This window comes from Labrus mixtus, chromosome 11, assembly GCF_963584025.1.
Source record: "Labrus mixtus chromosome 11, fLabMix1.1, whole genome shotgun sequence".
NCBI classification, from domain to species: Eukaryota; Metazoa; Chordata; class Actinopteri; order Labriformes; family Labridae; genus Labrus; species Labrus mixtus.
Window position 1 is genome coordinate 22,274,292 of NC_083622.1, and position 24,346 is coordinate 22,298,637.

The 24,346-nt window shown below is 40.1% G+C and overlaps 3 protein-coding genes across 4 annotated transcripts in view; 1 reads left to right on the forward strand and 2 right to left on the reverse strand.

The window, feature by feature from the left end:
* Positions 1-521: 521 nt before the first annotated feature.
* dscc1 (DNA replication and sister chromatid cohesion 1) lies at positions 522-4,828 on the reverse strand. The gene is made up of 9 exons (XM_061050942.1): positions 4,475-4,828; positions 3,467-3,635; positions 3,254-3,388; positions 2,998-3,088; positions 2,692-2,830; positions 2,457-2,509; positions 2,174-2,328; positions 1,055-1,203; positions 522-922 (listed from the first exon to the last, which is right to left on the reverse strand). Exons 1-9 carry the CDS (start codon positions 4,642-4,644, stop codon positions 811-813), a joined length of 1,173 nt encoding a protein of 390 aa, XP_060906925.1. The 5' UTR covers positions 4,645-4,828; the 3' UTR covers positions 522-810.
* A 190-nt stretch (positions 4,829-5,018) lies between these two features.
* On the forward strand, positions 5,019-17,084 carry mrpl13 (mitochondrial ribosomal protein L13). The gene is made up of 7 exons (XM_061050943.1): positions 5,019-5,156; positions 6,103-6,226; positions 7,272-7,365; positions 7,529-7,589; positions 9,240-9,326; positions 11,013-11,134; positions 16,486-17,084. Exons 1-7 carry the CDS (start codon positions 5,130-5,132, stop codon positions 16,508-16,510), a joined length of 540 nt encoding a protein of 179 aa, XP_060906926.1. The 5' UTR covers positions 5,019-5,129; the 3' UTR covers positions 16,511-17,084.
* Positions 17,085-17,161: 77 nt separating this feature from the next.
* The window catches only part of col14a1a (collagen, type XIV, alpha 1a), a 120,022-nt gene continuing 112,837 nt past the window's right edge, over positions 17,162-24,346 (reverse strand). The window contains exons 46-48 of one of the 2 annotated variants that reach the window (XM_061050940.1): positions 23,453-23,530; positions 22,312-22,467; positions 17,162-18,695 (exon numbers count right to left, since the gene is read on the reverse strand). In XM_061050940.1, the coding sequence (XP_060906923.1) occupies positions 18,379-18,695; positions 22,312-22,467; positions 23,453-23,530 (551 nt within the window). In that variant the 3' untranslated portion in view covers positions 17,162-18,378. Of the gene's footprint in view, positions 20,040-22,311; positions 22,468-23,452; positions 23,531-24,346 lie in introns of both variants that reach the window. The other variant, XM_061050941.1, reaches the window with a different exon arrangement.

A 24,346-nucleotide genomic window follows, 5' to 3' on the forward strand; every position in this document is an offset into this window, starting at 1 on the left:
AGCAAATATCTGTTTGAATGAAAATAACTGAAAAACTCAATTATTGAGTAATGCTGTCACTAATACTGTTTTCTATGAACACGTCCAAGCAAACTGCATACAGGTGCAGGACAAGGTATAAACTGCAGAAAAAAAGGGGAAAGGACCGCACACTGTTCAGATCCAAATGAGTAACTTTACAGTATTTAGGGAAACGTTTCGATCCAAAGGATCAGGATGGCCTGAAGATCGTTTGGATCGAAACATTGCCCTCAATAAAGTTGCTCATTGGGAGCTGAACAGTGTGTGGACCTTTCCCCTTTTTTCACATTTTCTTGTGAACCAATGTAGAACAAATCAGTAACTAACTATCAGTTTACCATTAGTTAAAAGTAAAAGATTGCCACAGTGGGTGAGTGTGAGTGTGCAGACTGCAGTGTGTTTATCCTCAGGTTGAGTTACGGATGTTGATTTTGTTTGGTCTACATGTTTTCTTCCACAATGTCAATAAAAATACAAAAAGGGAGAAACAACCAATGTAACAATATTACAAAAACATATTTTATTACCAACATGAATAATTCTTTAACAGACAGAATTAAACCAAAAATAGCAAAGATCAGGACAGGTTTATAGTGATGACTTTATTTTTCATTTTTGAATTTAAATCAGTAATTGTTGTCAAATACTGACTCACTCACTGAGTGGAACTGCAACAATATACATTGAATCAGGTGTTTTTAAGAACAATAAGAAGTTAAATAGTTCTAATATTTGTTGCTCTGGGAATGAACATAACCACCTTAATCTTCATATGACTTAACAGTATGTTCACGTAGCCACAGGCCGCCTGGAGTTGAACACCTTTACACCGTTTTGCATTGAAGATCGAGCATGTTTGGTCAGGAGGGCTCCGGTTGTTTGTTTCTCACCACACAGGTCTCTGAGTTGTGGAGAATAGCAGGGAAGCATTTCACATTTTAATCCATCCAGAAATCTTCAAAAATGACGGTCAACAAGACAAATTCCTGCTCCTACGTATATTATTAATGTATGAAGAATGGATGAAACTTACTGTATGTATGGGGTGATATCCTCCTCTGTCCATTTTTCTCTCAGTGTAAAGAGATGGTTGAAGCGATCCAGCGTGTCCTCTGGGAGATCATCTACCCGCAGCAGGCAGATGGTCTCTGGACGCGAGACACGGTCCACCAAGGCAACGCTCTGGAAGATTTACAAAGCCATCAAAAAGTGAAACCAGTTTCTCAAGAGAATGAGCAGAAAGAAACATCATGGTGCGTTTGATGACTTGTGTGAAGCACTTTGAATTGCCTTGTTGCTGAAATGTGCTGTAAAGATAATGAGTAACAACTCTGTTAAGATCAGAGAGCAGGAAATGCAATCAAAGACTCGCAGAGGAAGACTCTGTTGATTTGAATGGATTCTTAACTCAGCAGAAGCCGTAGCATCCTAGAAGTTTTAGCTCCATACTGAAATGGAATTGTATTTATTAGAAGAGAGAGAGCTTCTTCAAAACACAAACATATGAAGCTGGATTTTTAAATATAGACTCACAAGACTCTAGACTCCATTTGATCTGCAGAGTCCCTTTGCACCTTTAAGAAAAAGCTGAAGACTCAACTCTTTCATGAACACCTACGCACTTAATGATATTGATGAGGATGATGAAGATAATGATGATGGTTTTGATGGTAAGAATGACGATATTGATGCTGATTAGAACTCTGAAGAACAGCTGTTGATGTAGTTGTTGATGACGATATATTAACTTTAAAAAAATGCCCGGCCTTGTGCACTGCCTGTCAGCACCTGTGTGTCCAATCGGACTTAAAGCTGTTCGTTTGCTTTCTAGATCCTTGCTTGTGTTGTACTTACTCTCTGGGGTTGGTCGCTTTGGATAAAAGCGTCTGCTTCATGAATTATAGAATTGTAGAAAATGGATTCACTTAATGATCTTACGGCTTCCTGAACGGAAAATGTTTTTCTGATAGATACAGGTTGTTGTTTTTTTAATGCTGAAGAAATTCTCAAGTTGGATTCAAAGTGTTTCTCTTCAATAGGACTTCAATAGAGTCATGTAGAAAACCTGTATCCAAACACATGGACGTAAAAGAACTGCAGCTCCCCTCTTCTCCTCCTCAGCATGCAGCATGTGAGAGAGCTACACACTCACCTTCAGCTGCTCCAGTCTCGTGCTCATGCCGTCCGGGACGCTCTGCTGCCAGACTTCCTGAAACTCCCTCAGGTTGAACTTGACGGCGTTCTGCAGCAACAGCAGTGCAGTGGCCCGACATACTTTATCCTCATGTAGTGTGTAAAAGACTTTGTCTATATTGACAAAGTGAAGATATGGCAAAGTAAGTGCATTATACTTTTAGATTGTGCATGATTCCACCACCAGTTTAAAGACAACTAAATGTATTTTAGGTCAGTCTTAAGAAATAGTTTTACTTTACCGTTTTCAGTGTAACGTTTCCCGTAGCAGTTCAAACAGTGCTCGATCATCTCTCTGTGACAGATAAAAGAGAACTCTGACTCATCCTCTTTTACAAGAACCACTTAGCCCTAAATCACATGGCCAGTATGAGGCCCATTGGCAGTGTACTATCTGTTCCCCCCCCCCTCTAGTTTTAACTCTCATATTTTCCTTTTACTGCTGCATGACTATGAGGATCACAGATGTTAACTTACTTTGGCTCCAGTGGGCTTAACTCTTCTAGACTGGCTTCTAGAGGAACCTTGTTGAAGGACCAGGACTCAGAATCCACCAGCTGAGTCACGTGACCCAGCAGCTTCATCTCGTAGTCAAAGTCAAGCATACGCCAGTAACCTGGAAGACAGAGACAAACAAACCCTCTCTCTAAACAACGGGAAGGTTTCTGTTTTTATATGAGTGTGAATATCAATGTTTTTGTTCTCTCAACCTCAAGGGAGAATTACATGTACAGTCGTTTTTCATTTACATTTGGTTATGATAAAAAAAAAAAAAGATTTTACCATCTATCTGGCAGGCATTGATTATCTCTAAGTTGGTCTTTATCTCTTGCTCACTGGCCTGGATCCTCTCCAACAGATCCTGCATGGTTAACTGGTACCAGTAGAAAAACAGTCACAAAAAAACAAAATGAAAAAAAGACAGATTTTAAAGAAGTTGTTCTGCAGGTGCTTCACCTAACATGATCATTTGTTTAATTCATGTTCTTTGTGTGTATATATACACAGTTCTACAAGATGAACTGTACACTGTATTCACCCTGTTTTCTGTATTCTCCTCCTGCCCCCCTACAGCAGGTCCCTCATAAGGATTCTCCATCAAAAGCTTCTTCAGTTTCTTAAGCTTAGGACGTTGTTTACGCAGTTCCCAGTAGCTGTTACAAAATCCCCATATCTGCAACAGAAGAAGTATATTGTCAGTGTGTTTGATTCATAAATGGTTTGTGTTTGTTTGTGTGAGTCAGTTTAATACCTGTCTGTGCACCACATGAGAGCTTTCCTGACTGTCGGTCAGCTCGTCTGGTGATCTGCAGCCCGGTACCAACAGCAGCAGGTTGGATGTGTCGGCTATTTTTAGATCGTAGGTCTTGTCACCACTACAGAGAACCGCACGCTCCTCCTTGTCCCCTCGAATCACAAGACTAGACAATAGAGAGACACATTTTTCTTATTTAATACAAGAATTAATCTGAAGTAGGTTTACATCACTTCCTGTCATACATCCTGTGCGGCTACACTGCAGGTCACTTTGATTCATCGAGAAGATATTGGGCTCTTATTTCAGAAAGAAAAACAAAACAAAAAACATTTTGGAAATTATCCATTAGATACAACCACAGAAATGTACGGCAGTAGCTCAGTCTGTAGGGACTTGGGTTTGGAATCGGAGGGTCGCAGGTTCAAGTCCCGGCACGGACCAAGTCTGGAAATTGGCCTGGTAGCTGGACAGGTGCCTGAGCACTGCCGAGGTGCCCTTGAGCAAGGCACCTAACCCCCCCACCAGCTCAGGAGCGCCCGCTGTGGGCAGCCCCCTCACTCTGAGACCTCTCCATTAGTGCATGTCCATAGGATCCTGCTTGTGCATGTTTGTGTAGCATGTTTACTAGACAGAGTGTAAAAATGAATTTCCCCATGCAGGATCAACAAAGTATAAATTATTATTATTATTATTAATAATAATAATAATAATAATAATAATAATTATTATTATTACTTATTATTACTTATTATTATTATTATTATTATTAAATGCTATAAATCATTGTTTGTGGTTGTTTTCTCAAACTGCAATTTAATACGTATTTTATTTTTTTTGGACTGTTTTTAGATTAAACAGGCATCATAAAGATTTAACACAGTGCTTTAGTGAACATGTAAATTATATTTTATGATTATTTTGTACGTTTAAATATCTGTAATCCTAAAATCAACAATAATAGATCAGACTTAATAAAGAGATTACATTAAACAATGAGGTTACCTTTGGCCAGCTTCTATGTGTTTGCACAGGTTATCGTCCAGCTCCATCAGACAGTAGTCTGCAGATGAGACATTCTCTCCAAAAGACAGACACTGAATAGTTTTCTTTAGATCCTCTTCTTTCAGCTTAGCGATCTGCAGAGTGGCCTGAACCTCCTCTAGACTTCTCATTCTGACGGTGAGTTTGAATGTTTCGATGAATAACCTTCCTCTTCACTCCACAAACAAGCTGCTACAAAGCTTGCTTTTCTAAACAGTACAAACTAAAATAAAGATAATAGTTCCTTTGCTGCAATTTTCAATGGCTGTCAAATTTCCCCGCTTTCTTCGCAGGAAGGAAGTGTGGTAACTAAGATGTGACGTCAAAATATGACCGGGTAGAAACTAATAATTTCTAGCTCAGATATAAAATACTTAAATTATTTTAATTCGCTTAAAGGCTGTTGTTGGGAAGCTGAAATATTTAACAAAAGTGTAGTAACAAAATGAGGTCTGACTTTGTAACATGCGCTTTACATAGATAGATGAAGTCCTAAGAAACATAGGAAAAATAAATCACATGTTGTGTTTCAACCGGTTAAATTAAGCAGGCGGACCGCTGTTCACGTTGGTTTGGGGTCAAATGTTTTGAGGATGTGCTGTTAAGTGTCATCAACATGTCGAGTTTCTCTAGATCTGCACAGGTAATAACCATACATATTAATATTGTATTATTCTACATTAATCCTAAAACTGCAGCGATATGTAATGTTTTATTAAACTGAAGCTAACCAGCTTTGTCCGCGGTGTGGGAGATGTGATTAATGTGTATCATTGACACGGTTTATTACTAATGTAACTAGAGAGCAGTCACACTTCACTCTTACTAAAATAATCTTAATTTACAAACCGGCCTAAACCATTTACCATTAGTCATATCATCTCAGACCTAACGAATCAACCACTGATCACCTCTACTCGGTGTTTGGGTAAACTATAGAAAATCCCATATTGGGCCTTATTTTATTATATATTAACTCTTATGTTTTAATATTTACTTTAATTCAGATATGTGTAGTAGAGTAGTGGTAATGGTAATATCACTTCATTTGTGTTTGTTGGCTGAGATTTAGTGTTGTCTTAACTTACCAATACAAACAGCAGGATAGATCGGTTCTTGATTTGTATGGTCTGTCCTTCTGGACCTAAAGACTGATTAAAGTAATAGTAACTTGTTGGCTTAGAAACCTTAAGGCAATAAGGTTAATAGTGCCTTATCTCAAATATAAATATCATGGTCCATTTGGCAATGTTTTACTAGTTTATTTTATTAGTCTGATCACTGTCCACTTATATCTACTCCTTTATATTTTGTATTTTTAAGTTAAGTTTAAGCTTTAAGTTGTATTTAAATTGACACTTTATATTTAGGTTAAAATGTTTCGTCTACTTGCACTGTTGTTAATTTACTGCTCTGTGTGCCTTTGAATTGCCCAGTTCAGCATCATCTCTTGTGTCTTAGTCTATCAATGACATGTCTAAGTATCTTCTGTAAAGTGCCCTCTGCCTCCTATGTTTCTCACACCATTAAGCATGTGATGGCCAAATATGAGTCGTTATGATTAAAAACAATCTTTTTTTTTATTTCAGCAATGGGCGACCTTCGCTCGTTCCTGGTTCCTGATTGATGCCAGGTTGCAGCCGCCAGGAAAGATCGCAACCATGTGCTCTATTAGATTACAGGGGAAACACAAGCCTATCTACCATGCGCTGAGTGAGTGGGACTCAAAATCTATTACAAACTACTTTTTCTACAACTACAACACCTCTTAGTTTAAAGTTGATGCTGTAGCAATGTAACAGTCAACCACATCAGACTTTATTCATCCAGAACCTTTCACACAAATTCTATCACAGTTCAAAGGGCTTTTTACAGGAGAGTGGAAAAGTGATTGACAAAAGGTAGTTTGTTAAAAAAAAGACAAACACACACCAGTGTGAAGTCAACAAAATAAAAGATGGAGGAGAATGATAATAAGAGACAATAAATAAAAGACAAAGAAGTAAAATAATACATTTAAGCAGCAAAACATTACAATGTTAACATTTAAAATAATAACACTAAAAAAGGAAACATAAAGTTAGATTTAAAAATCCAGAAGATAATAAATACATTTAAATACAATAGAAGAATAGAATAATGTCAGGGATTTAAAAAAATACAAGTGATCACCATAAAATTAAAAAGTATTATGTATCGCTTCTGTACAGTTTATTTTAATTCACTTAGCTGTTACTACAACTTATTTAGTTTTATTTAGTTTTATTTTTTTTGTACTTTTCTACTCTTTAAAAAAAAAAAAAAAAAATTCTTATAATGCTTTTCTATTTTATATATAATTTTAACTTTTTTGTAGAAGCTGACTCAGGTAGAAACGCACAAGAATTCCAATGTACCTGAACTGCCCTGTACCTGTGCAAATGGCAATAAACATCTATTCTATTCTAAACACCAGACTGAATAATTGTGTTTAAATATTCTCAGATTCCTCTGGAAGTCTGTTCCGTCACAAGATGGCACTAGAGGATCACATGAAAGTATTTGCTTCCCTTTTTGCCCGTATAATGAAGTGTTGTCACAACACTCTTTGACATTTGGAGTCTCTGTTAGTGAAGAACACTAGCAGCTGGTGTCATTGTCAGACCAGCTCCGTGTCTGAACCTTGTCTGTCGTTGTTTTCAAATACTGTCAAGTATTTATTTCAACCGTTTTATACCAACCATAAGCCTGAACACAAACATCTGGAACATCTTTACAGGTGACATCGGTGACCACGTTGTACTAATCAACACACGACACATAGCTTTCTCTGGAAACAAATGGGAGCAGAAAGTCTACTCGTCACACTCGGGGTAAGTTGATGCTGGCTCATATGAAGGTTCTGTATGCCTCACGTCTTTGTCTCTGTTATGTGGGTCATTGCCTTTCTTATCACCTGATTGATACACGTTGGTAGAGGGCCAATGTTTTTCTTGCATAGAAATGCCCTGTCTTAGCTTGTCTTTCTTTCCAAAGTTATCCAGGTGGATTCAAACAACTCACAGCCGCCCAGATGCACCAAAAAGACCCAAAAGCTGTAAGTGTTGTCTCTCAGTATTATCCTTTATTTTAATTATTTTTTTTTAGAGATAATGTTTCTAAATGTCAGGAATGCCACTGCCACATACCTCACACTATGAATTTTTTATTCTACTTAACGTGTGATTTAACCCGCATTCTTAGAGATTAGTCTGATTTCGATGTCAGGCATGTGCAGTGCAGTGTAGATGTGATGACATTTATCCCTTCCTTCACACGTGCCGTTTGTGCATACTAATGTGAAGAGCAGGGATTAACCAGCCGAGGATTTGTGCCGGTGATGGTGCAGTTGTGGAGCTCAGTTTAAGGACAATTCCTGCAGTGTTAGTCATGTTACATATTCATAGTTTCAGGAAGACTTCATTGTGTTGCACGCTCCCTCATGTAGGTCACATTCAGAACTTCATGTGACCTACATGGCAAACGTTAAAAAAGTCATATCACGTCTGTTTTACAAAACTTGACCACGTTGTCACATGAAGAATTATAACGTGTAACCCTGAAGGATAAGATCAGCATCAGTGTGTATTACTCTTATTTTTCATGAGTCTGTTTCTCTCAACATTAAGCTCTACTGTTGTACAAAACATATTATTTGTTGACTGGGAGACGTGTATGTTGCAGAAATGATTACTGGCTGGAAGTAGTCATTTTCATGAGTTATGCTGAAATAAAAACAGAAAACAGTATCAGTTTTTTCGATGTGGATGGATGTTCTTGATCTGATCCCAATCTGGTCAATTGTGATGTTATAGCAGCAGGTTAAATGGTAAATGGACTTGAGCTTGTTTTGTGTTTTCTAGTCTTCTGACCACTCAAAGCACTTTAACAACCCCGGGTCACACCTACACATTCACACACTGTCGGAATCGGCTGCAATGTAAAGTGTCCAATCAGGATACATTCATTCATACACATTCACACGCCTCTGACAAAGCAGTGGGAGCAACTTGGGGTTATGTTGCTGCAGGAGCTGGGGATTGTTATCCTTACGTTGACAGAGCAAACACACAGAAAATGAACCCTAACAATAGAAGAAGAAAGGAGTATTATATCAAAGTGTTGGTGCCATTCTGGTTTCTGTAGCTTTTACGTTTTGCTACAGATTATAACCATATGGTATCATGATGCTTGTTTGGTCATTTATAAAAAAAGGGGAACATGGTACTTTAGACTATTTCTCCAATTTCTCCAATTCAGACTTACTAGAAAAAGATTACATGTGGGTTGGCACGGCAACAAGGCTGTTCCACACTGCTGTTTACACTCCGCTAATAAAACTACTGTTTATATTTTATCTTGTCAAGTATAAAAAAAGTCATGTGATTACATGAACTGGTTTCCAAACTGTACTTTACAAACCTCTGAAAGACGTGTACTCTGCTGTTGGCTCTTTGTCGATGAAGGCTTTCGGCCAGCCGGCGGCCGCAGACGCGTGTCCTGATGGTGGTTTAGTAAAAATTAGGTTTGGAGGGTTGGCGAGCAACAAGGGACAAATGGAATTGAACAGATGACTGATTTGTCAGCATTACTCTGTGTCCAACATGTCTTTCCAAAAAAATCTGTCCAAGATCTTGGTCCAGTAATATTTTCCAAGTCCGATTCACTTTTGTGCAGTAACCTTTTTCAATGTGCTTCTTCCCACCAGATTGTGAAGTTAGCCGTTTATGGCATGCTGCCTCGGAATCTGCATCGACGCACCATGATGCAGAGATTACACATCTTTCCTGATGATGTAAGTCCAGTTTCTTATTTCCTCCCTGAGCTAATGAGTCTTTAGACGGACAACCTTATGCCAGTCCATGAATCATGCAGGCTATTAATGAAGGACAGTCAGAAAGAGGACACATTATGAAGACTGCATTGATATCATTTTACAGATACATACAGAAAAGAAAAAGTCAGTTTTAATCATCCATCATGTAAAGGAGAGGTTGATTGTGAGAATAACTCCAGCGTGGGATTTCCCCAGCTCTCCTGAGCCATTTATGTCTTAAAGCTCATTGTTTTAGTTTTACTGTCACTACTTGTAGGCAAAGTTATGACTATGATGGTGCCCAAATATTATCAGGATCTCATTTTTATCCATTCAATGTAACTTTATTATTAACAAAAGGAACGTGAGATTTAAGGAGCAATAAAGTTCTTTTGACTTGCATTGTAAAAAAGTAGGCGTTGGGTGTCACAGTTTAGAGGTGAGGAAATATCACACTGCAAAAACCGGCCTACTAGTAAAAGCAACACATCTTAAATATAGTACAATTAGTTTTTTACAAAAAAAAAGAAATGCTAAAATTCCTTACACAATTTTAAAAGTTGATGATCATACATCTTTAAACATGAGATAAAAATGTCCAAATTTAAGCAAGTTGTGCTCATTACAAGCGATTACAGGTCACCTTTTTGAAGTTAGGCTTAATTAAATGTTTTATTTCAGTCTCTTTATCGACATTACTTTAAGACTGTTTATGTTAATCAAAGATTAATACTTAGCAAAAAAAAACGTACAGTATGACATGATTTCTTTAACCAGCATATAAAAAAGGAAGTGAGTTCCTCTTAAATTAAGACTCAACCAGCAGTTTTTACTTTCAGCAGTTTTTATTAAACCATCATGCTTCACTGCAAACATTCAAATCTAAACAAGTGTAAACTTAGTATGAGCCCCATCACCTGACAAGTCCAATTAAACATCTTATTTCAGTATTTAAAAAACAAGACTCAAATAAGGCCTGACCTTCTTGTAACAGAAAACATCTCTTGCCCCCAATGGCAGATATATATTTGTTTTTATACTTGACAAGAATATTTTCTTTTGAGATGAAAGATAAGACTAATTCACTCAAACCAACCTTTTTTTTTACTTTCTTGAAATGTCTTTTTTTGCAGTGCAGATATCTGTTTTTAGTTTGGTTCTGACTTAATATCCATCAGCAGAATGAATGCTGTACAGTTGAAATAACAAAGAGTAAAGTAAAGTGTCTCTAGATAACATTTGTTATGAAAAGCCGCTTTACAAACAAAGATTAATTGATTGATCCCAGATTAAAAGCTGATGGGGCTGTGTGATCCTTGTGATTCTCCTTGTCTTCATTTTGAAGCAGAGTATTTTGGGATGTTTGGGGATTTGTAACTATTTTAACTTTTGGCCGGACATTTCTGCTCGCTGTGTGAATGAATCTGGAGGCACACACCCATGTGTAACACTAAAGAGAAAGACAGTCAACACTGGAGTGATGGACTTAAAACTCCCTTCAATCTCTGAAAAGAAAATCTGAGTTGCTGTTTAATTTTCCTGCCTTCTTCTTTGTCACCTGTGCCTTCCTTGAAAGATCTCCCCTGTATTTTTATTCCCTCTCTCTTTGAATTCATCCTGCTTCCTTTTTGTTAATACCCAAATCTTCTGTTCACTCCTAAATAGGAGCTGCCGGACGAGATCCTTGCCAACCTGACAGAAGAGCTGCCTCAACCCAGAGAAATCCCCAAGAAGCTCAGCGAGTACACCCAGGAGGAGATAGACGCCTTCCCCAGGCTGTGGACACCGTATGTACAGACACAAACTACCTTCTATACACACAATGGACACATTTATATATATACATTTAGAGGGGGAGATGGACGTTTTTATTACTTTTTTATCCTTTTTACAAATGACCAAAATCATAAACTGTCTCTGAGCTGCTATCTGCTGTTCAAACACATGTACCGGTATGTGTTTGTGTGCAGCGTCACATTTTATATACAGGTCCCTGCATACAATGAATGAAGTCTTCTGTAGTTAAACAAGTAACTCATCATTGACACTGAACACTTTCTGGCTTCTAAAAATTCACCACCATCACTGGAAAGCCGAGAGGAATCGACAACGCCATAGTTTGGAGGCTTTTCTGCCCGCTGGGAAGAATATATCACACAAAAGCTGTTTTCACATACGCACTCCTGAAGATTTCTAGATCATTTCATGAGGACTGCCTCTGAAATCCTCCTGATCTGGTAGTTCACACATGCACCTCACAAGACTAAACCGGTCTGACGGAAGTGGGGGTGGGGGCTCTCCTGTGACGTGACGTAAAAAAGAAAGAAGCTGAAGTGGCGCAAAAATAACAGTCTGTCAAACGACGCTATATTGAGAATATTTGCCTTTAAAGTAGTGTAGTTGGATAGAATCAGAATATCAACGAAAGAGCGGAGAAGAGCATACTGGCCAACAAGAAAACACAATGCAGCGGTTTAATTATGTGCACGGAGAGATCATAGGGAAACACTGGCTCCACTTATCACCATGCCAGTGATTGACACCCCTTTCTCCCACATTGTTCTGAACATTATAGAAACCACTGGAAAGGAGTAGCGCAGGTGCATTTAGTAGTTTGTGACTTGGAGATCTCCTGAAGCATTCCCCCTAAGAAAGGTCAAGGCCCCCCCAGGTTTCAAACTGCCCTGTTGAAATGTGTAATGTGTAGGGATCCTCAAGGAAATCATCGCTGGTCAGGGTTCTCTAACCTCTTACTACCTAAGGGAAATCTACAAACTGCTGCGGGGATTAGGGGAGTAAAAACAAGTCCTTACCACCTGTAAACAGATGAACTGGTTGAACGTTTCGACAAAGCCCCTCAAATCCATGCTGAGGAATTTTGTGGAGGACTACGGGGCAGACTGGGACCAGTGACTCCCCTCCTTACTTTTTGCCTACAGAGATGTGCCTCAAGTGTCAACAGGTTTTTTTTTAGCCATTCCAGCTCCCGTATGGTCAAGCAGTTCTAGGTTCACTGAATATGCTGTTTAAGTACCTTTAAATGGCTATTTTAAAATGACCTGACAACCATTTTGAAAAAGAACACCGCCTGGGCATCATCTCCGAAGCGCTTTGTATTTTGAGGCTCTAATACACACACGCTCAAACACAGTCATTTTTGGTTGTGTTTGTGAAGATCAGCCAGAAGGGGGCGATGTTGATGTGAATACAGTCTCACTTTCTTCTTACACCCTGCCTCTGTTGGTATTTTTCATAAAGTAGCGGGAGGTGATATTACTGTAAGCATTTAATAGTCAAAATGAATTCAGCCTCAAACTCTACAGCAGATGGTGAGGAAAGAAACAAAATTGAGGACTTGACTCTGAGAGGAGAGGCACAGTGGGTGGTGTGTCACCGGTCTTCAACCGGCAGAGTCAAATCTTTATGTTAATGAGGACATGGGATTAAATGCTCACACATTGCAGCTCTTTCTTTGCCAGCAGTGAGCGGTGTAATGATTTTCCACAGACATTGCGTTGTGTTCATGCTCTCACTAAACAGCAGGTTATGCATGAATAGATCCAGTTTGAACACTTACCAAAAGCCTGTTTTTGTTTTTTAGTCCAGTTTGATGTTTTTGACACTTTGCTGACCCATGGTAGAAAAAATGAAATGTAACCTTTGTCATTTCAAACTCATGTTGTTGTTGTTGTATGAATGACTGTCAGCCAACTGTTGTCAGTCAGTTTGTGGAGCGGAGCAGCAGTCTGTGTGGGGCTCGGATAGAAGAGTTAGCATAAACACTAGTTATTATAACCGTTTTACTCCAAATTCACATTTGGAGTTACAAATTACAATTACAACATTTTCTGTGGTGTTTGCTGCGTTCTACAGCCTTGTGAGCTTCCCTTGAAAAGCTTCATAGATAATGTAAAGGCAACCCAGATTGTGTCTGCAGTTGTGTAACCGAAACTCTATAAAAAGTCCCAAAACACTTGAACTTAAACAGTGAAATGTCACAAACTCGTGTGTGGAAGGTCAGTAGTTCCCATTTTTCTCTGGCTGTTTGGGACGTTCAAGGTTTCTCTGTGGGCGGCGAGAGAGCATCTGTTATTTGGCATAATCATATTCATGGCTTTTTGAGGAAAGTATTTTCCGGCTGGAGATTAGACTGACATCGTGACCTGCGGTTTGCCCTCATGAGAATGTCGTCCTGCCTCACCTGTAGTAAACATCAGCCCGACAGGTTGAGTGAGACCGCTCTCTCTTCCATCTGCTCAGCACCGCCCTCAGTGTCCATCAATCCACCCAGCCAACAGGTCTTTTGTTCATCTAGGTCAGGGGTGTTCCTCTTTAGCCCAACAACAAAATCCACTGACAACTTTATCATGACTATTTGTGATCTTGCATCACAAAGTAACTAAACACAATCCTTCCTGCATTAACTACACGTTGACTCCTCAGTTTGTAAACATTTATTTTTCACATGGTTAAAAGCTTAGTTTACAAAACTACAGTTAAACCGAATCCAGACACTTTTATATGTTTCTTCTAAAGGCTCTAAATGAGATGTGAACATAACCTCTGGGTCTTTCGAGTAAAGCCAAATGCTGAAGTGTCACAAACATGCTTTTGTTCTAATGACCTGAAGGGGACGACTCCACTGTTTTGCAAAAGGAAGTCTAAGACTTAATAACCCTTCTGAGATTGTCTTTTGTCAGTTTCAGGCCTTCTTATGTACATTACAATGTTCATTCTGAAAAGGTGGGTCCCATTCAGGATGAAACATGCTATGGGGGATCTTGTTGTTACTCAGTAGTGTCTGTGGCCCCTGAGTGCCTGTATGAACTCCTGATAATGTCTGGGCATGCTCCTGATGAGTCTGTGGATGGTGTCCTGGGGGACCTATTCCCAGACCTGGATCAGGGCATCAGTGAGCTCCTGGACAGTCTGTGGCGATACATGTCTGCATTGAATGCACTGATACATAACGTCCCATAGGTGCTCACTTAGATCAGGGGAGTGGGAGGGCTAGTCGATGGCATCAGTGCATTCATCATCCAGAAACTTCCTTCACACTCTGGTCACATGAAGCCGAGCATGGTCCTGCACCAGGAGGAAACCCAGGTCCCACTGCACCTGCGCAAGGTCTGACAGTCTCACCTAACAGCTCGTCGGGGTACCATTGGCTATGACATGGAGGTCTTTGTGACCCTCCAAGGATATGCCTCCCCAGACCATTGCAGACCCACTGCCAAACTGGTCATGCTGAATAATGTTACAGGCAGGGTAGCGTTCACCACAGCGTCTCCAGACTCTTTCACGGCTCTCACATGTGCTCAGTGTGAACATGCTCTCATCTGTCAAGAGAATGGGGCTGCCAATGGTTGACCTGCCAATTCTGGTGTTCTCTGGCCAGTCAAGCTGCATGATGCTGGGCTGTGAGTACTGGTCTCACTAGAGGACACTGGATCACTCATTCCATCTTCATGGAGCCTGTTTCTGACTGTTTGGTCAGAGGCAGCTACACCATTATCCTGCTGGAGGTCATGTTGTAAGACTATTGCAGTACTTCTCCAGTTCCTCTTCGGACAAAATGAGCAGGTGCCGGTCCTGCTGCTGGGCTGATGCCCTTCTACAGCCCTGTCCAGCCCTCATGTATCTGCAGGTCTTCTGGTATATCCTCCACACTCTTGAAACTGAGCTGAGAGACAGAAAACCTTCTTGGGACAGCATGTATGGATGTGCCCTCCTGGAGGAGCTGTACTACCTGTGAAACCTGATTGGACTGCAGGCACCGCCTCATGCTACCAGTAGTGACCATGACATGAGCAGAACACAAAACTAGAGAAGAATCAGTCAAGAAGGGGGAATTGTCTGTGACCACCACATTTAAATCCATTCTATTTTTTGGGGATTGTCTTGTTTTTTGTCTCAATAAGATACCTGTTGTCACGTTCATTTGCAGCAAAGGTGAAATTGATTCACAATCACTTATGCTTCCTAAATGGACAGATTGGTATCCTTAAAGTTTAAGTGACTTGGTGTTTAACTGTAATGATTAAGTGTGTATTTAGTTTTTTTGAGCAGTGTTGTTTACACAGCGGGCAAATGATTAACCCATAATGAACCCTGATTCACTACCTTCATGAAACCATTTCAATAAATCTGATGTGGTAAACCCTCCATCTGGTACCTCAAACACATTTCAAATACAACACACGATGGATGGGAACAAATAATTAAAAACTCTTGACACTGAATATACAGCGAGGGCTGAGAGCCAACAGCACTTTTTCATTCACTTTCTGTGTGTTTGTGCGTGCCTCGTTCAGGCGCGTACAGCGTGTCTTTATTATGTTCCGCGCTGCTGTCAAAGTGTGTGCTCACATGGTGATGAATGAGCCACTTCTTATTGTTTACTGGTCCAATCTCCACAGCCAATCAGTGCGTGTGCTCAGGCCTGTCGCTGTGTGGTCACCAAGGTCAAAATAATTCAGGTTTATTTAAGAGATGGGCCTCAAGCTAGTTAATATTCTCTCCTAATCTTATTCATTTTACCGTTCAAATATGTTTGTGTATATATATGTAGGGGGGGGGGGAGACAGGCTGAGGTCATCCAGGGCGACTCAATTGTTGGCCTTTTATTAAACACATTAATATTCTCTCAGAAAACCTTGGGGCAGAGGCAAAGATTATTGGATACCCCCCCTCCCCTTCCCGTCTAACGCACACACACACACACACACACACACACACACACACACACACACACACACACACACACACACACACACACACACACACACACACACACTGCTCAGACAGAAAATCAACAACAAAAACATACTGCTGTAGTTGATAGCAGAGCTATTACAATTGATAACATTTTTGTACTTTGTATCACAGCCAATACAGCAGACCTGATATAATCAGTCTGCTGCAATCTCTGCCTCAAATTAAAGCGGGAAAAACACAAACAGAGGATGCTGTGTCTGGTCTCAGTTTGTGAAGAAAAAAAAAAAGGAAACAGATAGGATCTTTCTGGTTGCTCATCTGTCACTTTCTCTCCATGTCTTTCCATGTAAAAATGTAGTTATTTTTCGCCAGACTCTTATGCCTCCCCATACTAATGTAACGTCTCGTGTTTCCTCCACAGACCTGAAGACTACAAGATGAAATGAAATCAAGGCAGCCAAACGTGACCAAGGCGCAAAAAGGTTTTTCTTTTTAATGTCAGGGACACTTAAAGAATCATTTTGAACCATCAGATCACTTTTAAATGACTATCAAAGAGAAAGAGAGTCTGATTTTCTGTTTGGATGAAACTTTGCAGAATAACTGAGTCAGATTGTGTGCAAATCCAGGCAACAGCCCTGGTACCAGATCTTGACTGCTTAGTTAGCACAAAGCAACACAAAATCTGAGCTACCTTGAACATAACATACATTCCTGTCAGTTTTGTTCCCCCTGACAGAAGAGCTGAATTATTCAGAGGCAGCCTGAGATGAACCCATGTGGCTCAACTCAAATTGATTTTGTTTTAGAACCCACAGACCTTCACATCAACGTGTTGCTTTGACCACTTCCGGCAATCACTTTGGTTCAGTTAAAAAAAAAAAAGGAAGTTAAAGTTGGTCAAAAATCTTGAGCTTTTTGTCGAGTCCATGTCTGGGGATCTTCCACTGCTTTGTTCAAGTGTAAATCAATTGTGTTTTTGAGATCTGTAAAATAGGCTAATAAACTATTTACAAAACCTTTCCCTGTCATGTCGTGCTTTCCTATGAGTCTGATTTCAGTTTGATTCAAGTCGAACAAATGACTTAAAACTCAGCTTTATAGTCTCATTACAGATTTATTGGTTGTAAAAAGCAAAGAAAATGTAAAATAAATAAGTTCATATTGTACTAAGGGGCGTAGTGGTGACACACATTTCTTGTTAAGTGTTCAGGCTCAACAGTTTGAGTTTCAAATAAACCAGGACCAGCTCACATCTTCACTTGCAGTTCTTTCCTGTGGTGCTTGTTTTTACAGACTGCAGCGCAGGAGTGGAGCAAGTTTACACTCGTGGATCAGTCCTTACTGGGTTTCACTGGAGGGCAACTGACTGTTTTGAATAATAATTGGGTTCAGGACTCATTCCAGCCAGAGGTCAGGGGTCAACCAGTAAGCAAACGGCTGCCACAGTTAGCTGGCCCCACTTCACATAAGAACAACAAACAAGAAGAACAACACAGATTTGTCCTTTTTTAAGGCTGAGTAAGCAAACAGTTCAGTCTTTAAAACAATGAAATATTAAAGGACACAATATGATGACAGCCAGATTCTTTGGATAAACATTCAAATTTGACTAAAAACTATTTATTGAGTTCCAGTGTTGAGGTAAAATAAACAGTCAGTTGAGGGGGCTTAACTTTAAAAGAAGTCGGTCAAAGGAAGCAAACTCAACACAGTAACATGAAAAAACTCACTTAAAAAACAATTCAATATTATTAAGTGAAATAAAAACATTGTGGAAGCGGGGGATTCATCTTTATAAAAAGCAGCCTGTACAAATGTTAACAGCTCTTCATCCGTGATTTTGGTATGTAAAAACAATTGAGTCGAATGTTACACAAAACCGAAACAAGATTCACATGTTCAGTTACACACTCGATGGTTGGCTCAAAGGAGACATGCAGCTTCACAAAAAGAAAAAGTTCCAGTCCTAAAATCAGCTTTGAGACGGGCGGACACAGATCTTACCTTTACCGGACGATGCTAACATAGATCAGGCACTTCTCAGACCCCCCTTTGACAGAGATATCGTACAAGAGTCCACAGAGTATTTACAGCTATGCACCTGGTGGAAGAAACCACTGAATACATAGGGAGGGGGGGGATCTCACCACAGTTTCAGAATGCGAAAGGGGGGGGGGGGGGTCAATATGTATGTGCATGTCAGCGTCTGATTTGTTTCCATGTGTCATAATCAGCTTGTGTGTGTGTGTGTGTGTGTTGTAGCGTGTGATGCTGAAGCACTTTAGGTGAGTCCATCCTTCCTCTAGAGTCCTCACTTTTCATTCTCCTCCATGAGGATGACGTCACGGGGAAACCTCCTGGAGACGCCTGGCGACCTCAGCTCCGTGTCCTCAGAGTGGGTGGGGCTAGAGCGGTAACCATGGGACTGTTGGGAGGGTGGCTGGGGGTAGTTCCGAGGAGGGTAGCCTCGGTAATAGGGGTCTTGCTCCTCTTCTCCATCCTCCTCCTCCTCCTCGTCCTCACCTCCCTGGTCGTTGTTGTAAGCCACTGCAGCAGGGTTGTACGGCTGGTTGTATGGCTGGTTGTAAGGCGGGTAGGACTGGTAGCCGCCGTGAGGGAGGGGTTGGACTGGGGTGGTGGGAACACTTAGGGTCAGTTTGAGTGAAGGTTTGTGGATCATTGTAGCAAACATTAAACCACCACCACCAAGGCAGAGCATGTAGCAAAGTTAAGGCTTTTTAAAGATTATTTTAAGGCCATGTTGCCTTTATTTGATTAGACAGCTGAGGAGAAACATAAAAAGAAAAAGAGTGGGGGAGACATGCATCAAAAGGCAGGGGGGCTGCCGTTAAGTCCGGGGCTGCTGCAGCCAGGACTTGGCCTCTTTACACTCACAGACTCACAAACAGGCCAATTCCTTAGGATCATAGCATCACTATATCGCTAACTGTTTAGCAATAAAGAGGCAGCATGCTTTTTTAAATGGGTAACAAAACAAGTAGAAAAGATGTAGAGGCATGTTTGGTTACTTGACAAGTTAAAAAAAGATCATACAGTGTTGAAGCAGGTTAGTGAAACTGAAGAAAAATGGTTTCTATCCCACAGTGGCCAAATCTGCTTGTTTTTCAGGGAATAAATATAACAAAACTGGGTTGGAAATTTTCGGAAAATGTGGCCCAGTGTATAGGACCTAAAGATAGAGGGAATTGTTCAGCAAGGAGAGCAGCCAGTCAGCATTACAGCTATTCATCACTAGTTAGCTGATTCATCAGGCTTTGAGCGATGAGATTAGCTTTAGAGGAGATTTGAGTTTGAAGCGGAGGCTGCTGCAGCGAAGCACTGTGAGCACGAATAATCGTTAGACAGATGGAAACGGGATCAGTGGTGGTGATCATCACAGCAGTGATATAGGGGTTTTGTTTGGTCTTGTGGGATGGGAAGCTAATCCTTTTTTTTTGTCTCTGAGATTGTCCAATGATGAAAAACACCCAGATTAGCATTCGATTCAGTGCAGCGAAGTTAAATGAGAGTGGAAAAGAATTTAAGTTTGTATTCTGAACGAAGAATCCTGGAGTTTCGTGTGTGTACATTCTGGAAATCAGGTTTGAGTAATGTATCTAAAAACTACAACAGACTGAAATGAGGGCACAAATTAGCCTTAAATCACTTAAGGGAGGCTGCTTGATTACTTTTTTTGGCTGAATAAAAAGTTTCAGACTGTTTGGCTGTTTTTTACAGAACAAGTAGTATTTGTTGAGTTAATTGGAAACAGGAGATCTTTAAGAAAACAAAATGTAAAGTCTGATGCTGCAGTGATTAGAGACTAGGAGTATTTCTCAAAAATATGGAGGCCTTGAAGGATTTTTTTTATCAGTTTAGTGGAGTGGAGGGAGGTGAGCACAGGACGAGGAGGAGGAGGAGGAGGACGGTTGGAGAATGCTCTTCAGTAATCATTCCCATAGTCCTGTTGAACTTCAGTCAGAAAGAGGACGAGACAGAGGGAGGAGGAGAAACAATTGAAGACAAGATGTTACCTCACATCAGGATGAAAACCCAACGACACCACGAGTTAAACCTCTCACATCTACCGACAGAACCACCAGCTGTTGGGTTGTTATTTGAGGTAGACATTTGTGTTCGCACCCTTTGTCATTCCTTACAATTAAAGAAGCTCTGATCAAAGAATTAAGATGACAAGTTTCATATGAAGTGTTTTGAAAAGAGGGGAATGTGTCAGATCTCTATTTCTCTTTCTCAACAAGAGAAAGTGCAAATAAAGATTTCAAACACAGAAACCCGAGGTTATAAAGAGAAACATGCACAGTGAGTCAAACTGATAATGAACATACACACTTATTTGAAGATAATAGGCAAAGATAGGCCAAATTAATCGTTTTACATGTTTCCTACTTTCCAACATACAACTACCAGTCTCTAGCTCTAAATAAACCTAAAGACATGAACTATTCAGATCTCGTTTGTTGGACCAGGCAGTAAACATGTCTTATTTCTGCGGTCAAAATAGGTTTTCTTACGTGGGTGTTAATGGGACTCTAAGGTCTTTTGGAGCAAGTCTCAAGTGGACACTCAAGGAACTTTTTTGCCCTTCCACTTTGGCCTCATTATTCACGAGGATGCCGCTTGATAAAAACTGAGACAGCTAGACTGGCTCTGTCCAAAGTAAAACAAAAAACAAAAATGTCTACTAGCATTCTTTAACTTTGAAAATTCACATGTTATATCTATTTACTTATGGATGAAGTAATGTCTCAACCGTCAGCCACTTTTCAAGGATGATATTTCATTAAGACGCCTCATCATGGTAGCGTAGTGGTTTGTGTTCCCCTCCGTGTACACAAGCTGTAGTCCTCCAAGTGGCAGCCCGGGTTCGACTCCAACCTGTGGCTCCTTTTTGCATGTCAATCCACACTCTCTCTCTCCCCAATTTCTGACTCTATCCACTGTCCTATCTCTAAAATAAATGCATAAAAAGCCCCAAAAATCATTAAAATTGAATCAATGTCGTGACGTCTGAGCTGAGACATTGGACAAATTGACTCCTGAAGGTCCTCACTAGTGTTTTTTTGAAGGTATTTTTTTGCCTTTATTGGACAGGACAGGAAGAAGAGAGAAGAGAGACAGGAAATGTGAGGAGGAGATTGTTGGGACGACAAACATTAAAGGGCCAAGGTCAGATTCAAACCCACGGTCGATGTACACCGGGCGCAGGACATAACCACTAGGCACCCCCATTGTGGATATTAAAAAATGCCATGTGTATGCATATTTTATTGACACTGAATGCAGACAAATAGCTTTGGTCAGTGACACAGTTACCTTGTGTTAATCCATCAGCGTTGACATGAATGTATAAACTTCACAGTGGAACAACCATAAAAGTCAGATTACTGTCCAATTCTCTAAGAGCTTTACGAGAACAATAACTATCTCAGAGCAAGCTGTCACTGTGAACACTATATTTCAGTGTTGAACACATATAAAAGATGGTTTACAAGATGGAAAACTGGGCAGAGTGAGATGGAATGGCCACTAAATTAGATATTGTAACTAAAACAAATGTACACACTGGTGGTTTCTTTGAACAATAAGTAAATAAGAACACTGATTTAATGCTCAGTATCTAAAAAAAAAAAAAGTTTAAAAAAATACAGAACAGACTGTTTTGTAAAGTCTGGACTTTTTGTGTTTTGACTTCTTTTGAAAAGATATTCCAGTCCAAATGTTTTTGTTTCTATCGCCTGAACCTACCAGACTTTGTACAATCGTCTACAGCTGTGTATACTTCACATTAAGTCAAACCCCTTTGATGTCTTTTTTTTTTTCATCCTCTGTTATGTGATAAAAAATGACGGTGAAACTTTTCAGTTTTTCTGACACAAGTGAGGCTCTACTGTTCTGCAGACAGCGATTTCAAGAGCAACTAGGATTCTTTATACTTTGAAATATCATGTCAGATTTTGTATTATTTCGCTGTCACAAATCTGACCTTATCTTATGATACACCACCATTTTTGAATGAGCCGTTCTAACCAAAATCATATAATGCACTTTGCATTGTTTTACTTTTGATATACATATACATACACATAGTGAATCGATGCTCATGTGTGTTTGTTTACACCCACTGCAATTAGTTTAAAACTTAAGTTAAACTGTTTACGCCGTGTATAAAGTAAAGTGTTATCAGTGCTTTAACAGCAGCTGTTAAAAAAAAAAAGTTTACCTCCGACGTTGTACCCCAAACAGGAGTTCTGGTCACAGTATCCTGCGGGGCCAGCTGGTCCTGTGCTGCCTGGATTACCCGACCGCCCGGGTGTTCCAGGGTTACCAGGCCGACCAGCAGGACCCTGACTTCCTGTCCGTCCTTCACCAGGTACGCCTGTAGATGGGGATGTGTTAAAAAATGAGTGAGTTCACTAAGCCGGTCCTCAATAAACGTTTGGCAAACAAGACTCTGGGGGTTTGACACCTGATGAGAGCAAATAACGGGAAAAAAAAGAAAGGAAAATAAACTGCAAAAATGCCTTTGAGGACTCTTCCTGTCACTGTACTGACACTATCTGTTCTAAATCCCTCTCTGTGCTGCTGCGACAACATGCAGAAGACGTGACATGATTGTCATTTCCAGATGAGGGAGTTGTTGGTAAATGGCCTGAGGGCACACGCAAGAATTGAAATTTAGCCAGAGGCTTCTATTTTCTGTTTACACGAGAGAAAGCGCTCCAACTCACTTCAGCAGCCGGCAGAAATATGAAATCAATATTTTGAGGGCAGTGCCATGTGCCAAGTACTAAAATTACTTTCCCAAAAACATTTCTCCAAAAGTACAGCGGATGAGGACAGAGAGGCTCTCTCCTGTACTGTTCTCTCTCTCTCTCAATACTTGTAAGTTTTCAGTCTTTTTTCCCCGCTATTGGATCATAGAACAGTTTTGGGAGCTTGTTTGGAGTGTGTATTGACCGCTCAGCAACATAAACCAAAAAATCCCAGCACTGACATATTTTCATAACACAAACCCCACAGCTCAACGCAGAGCAGAGAAAAATCAATACAGAGAATTGTATTCATGGTCCAAAACATCTGCTTGCTTCTCTCAGACAGAGAAGTCTCTGGGCCTTCCTTTTGGTTCAATATTTGACACATTTCTGGGTTTTGTTAGCAGGGAAGGAAACGAAAAATCTTTCTTAAGGCTAGCTCAGGCTTGGTGGCAGAAAAAGAATGACATTGATCTGTTTTATTCCAAAAGTGTTTATCGCATCTCCTTATATTCTAGCATTCTGGCATTAGGACCAAAGGGACAGGGTTCAGTTATTTTAGCTGATCGATCCACTTGGGGACAGCTTTAATGGTTGAGGGTGTCTTACCTGGAGGTCCAGGCGGTCCTCGAGGTCCCTGACTCCCAACACCTGGACTCCCCTTCTCCCCCTTCTCTCCCATCAGACCTGAAAAGACACACAGTTCAAACAGATCAATAATAAACTCTGACATAACGCCCTCAGAGCTCCTCAGAGGTTCTTAACAGTTTGGTTGGTAAATGTTTTTATTCATATACATTTAGTTTGTTTTTTATTCTACCTCACACGTTTATTTGTGTTTATAACGTTTCATAAAGTTACACAAGCACATTTAGCTCTATATATTCCTGTATGATGTCAGCAGGACTTTGCATGCTGGATTTGAACTTGTGATGGTGAATAATCCAAATAATTCTTTTCCCCCTTTTTATGAAAAATGTGATGCATAATTTATGCCTGAAAGATGATCCATGTAATAAAACGTATGAGCCCGGAGTTTGTCTAGAGCTTCTGTCCAGCGTTGCAGCTGTTTAAATGACATAATGGAATATTCTTCGAAGGCTCTAATATGAGCGAACCACAGTCTATTTGATGAACTGCAGATTTTCTGCCCTGCTGCTTTATGATCGTTTTAATCAAACGCATAAGTAAAGAGGAAGTTAGCATAGTGAGGCAGAGGGAAAAAACATGACCTCAAATTTAAATGTATTCTCTACACTGACAGTCGTGTCAATCATTCTCTCTTTATGGCTGGCACGTGATCTTTCTGTGCTCAATACAACATCGAATGCGTGATGTAGATTACATCTGTTGACTTCTGGTATCATCCCTTTATGACTTCAACATGTCTAATTTTCTTTAATCTGCCATACATCTTTTTTACTTTTTGGCGTGCTCTGGTTTCAGTTCAGTCTATAAAACAATATAAAATAAACTCTGTGCATGTGTGAGTGTGGTGGACCA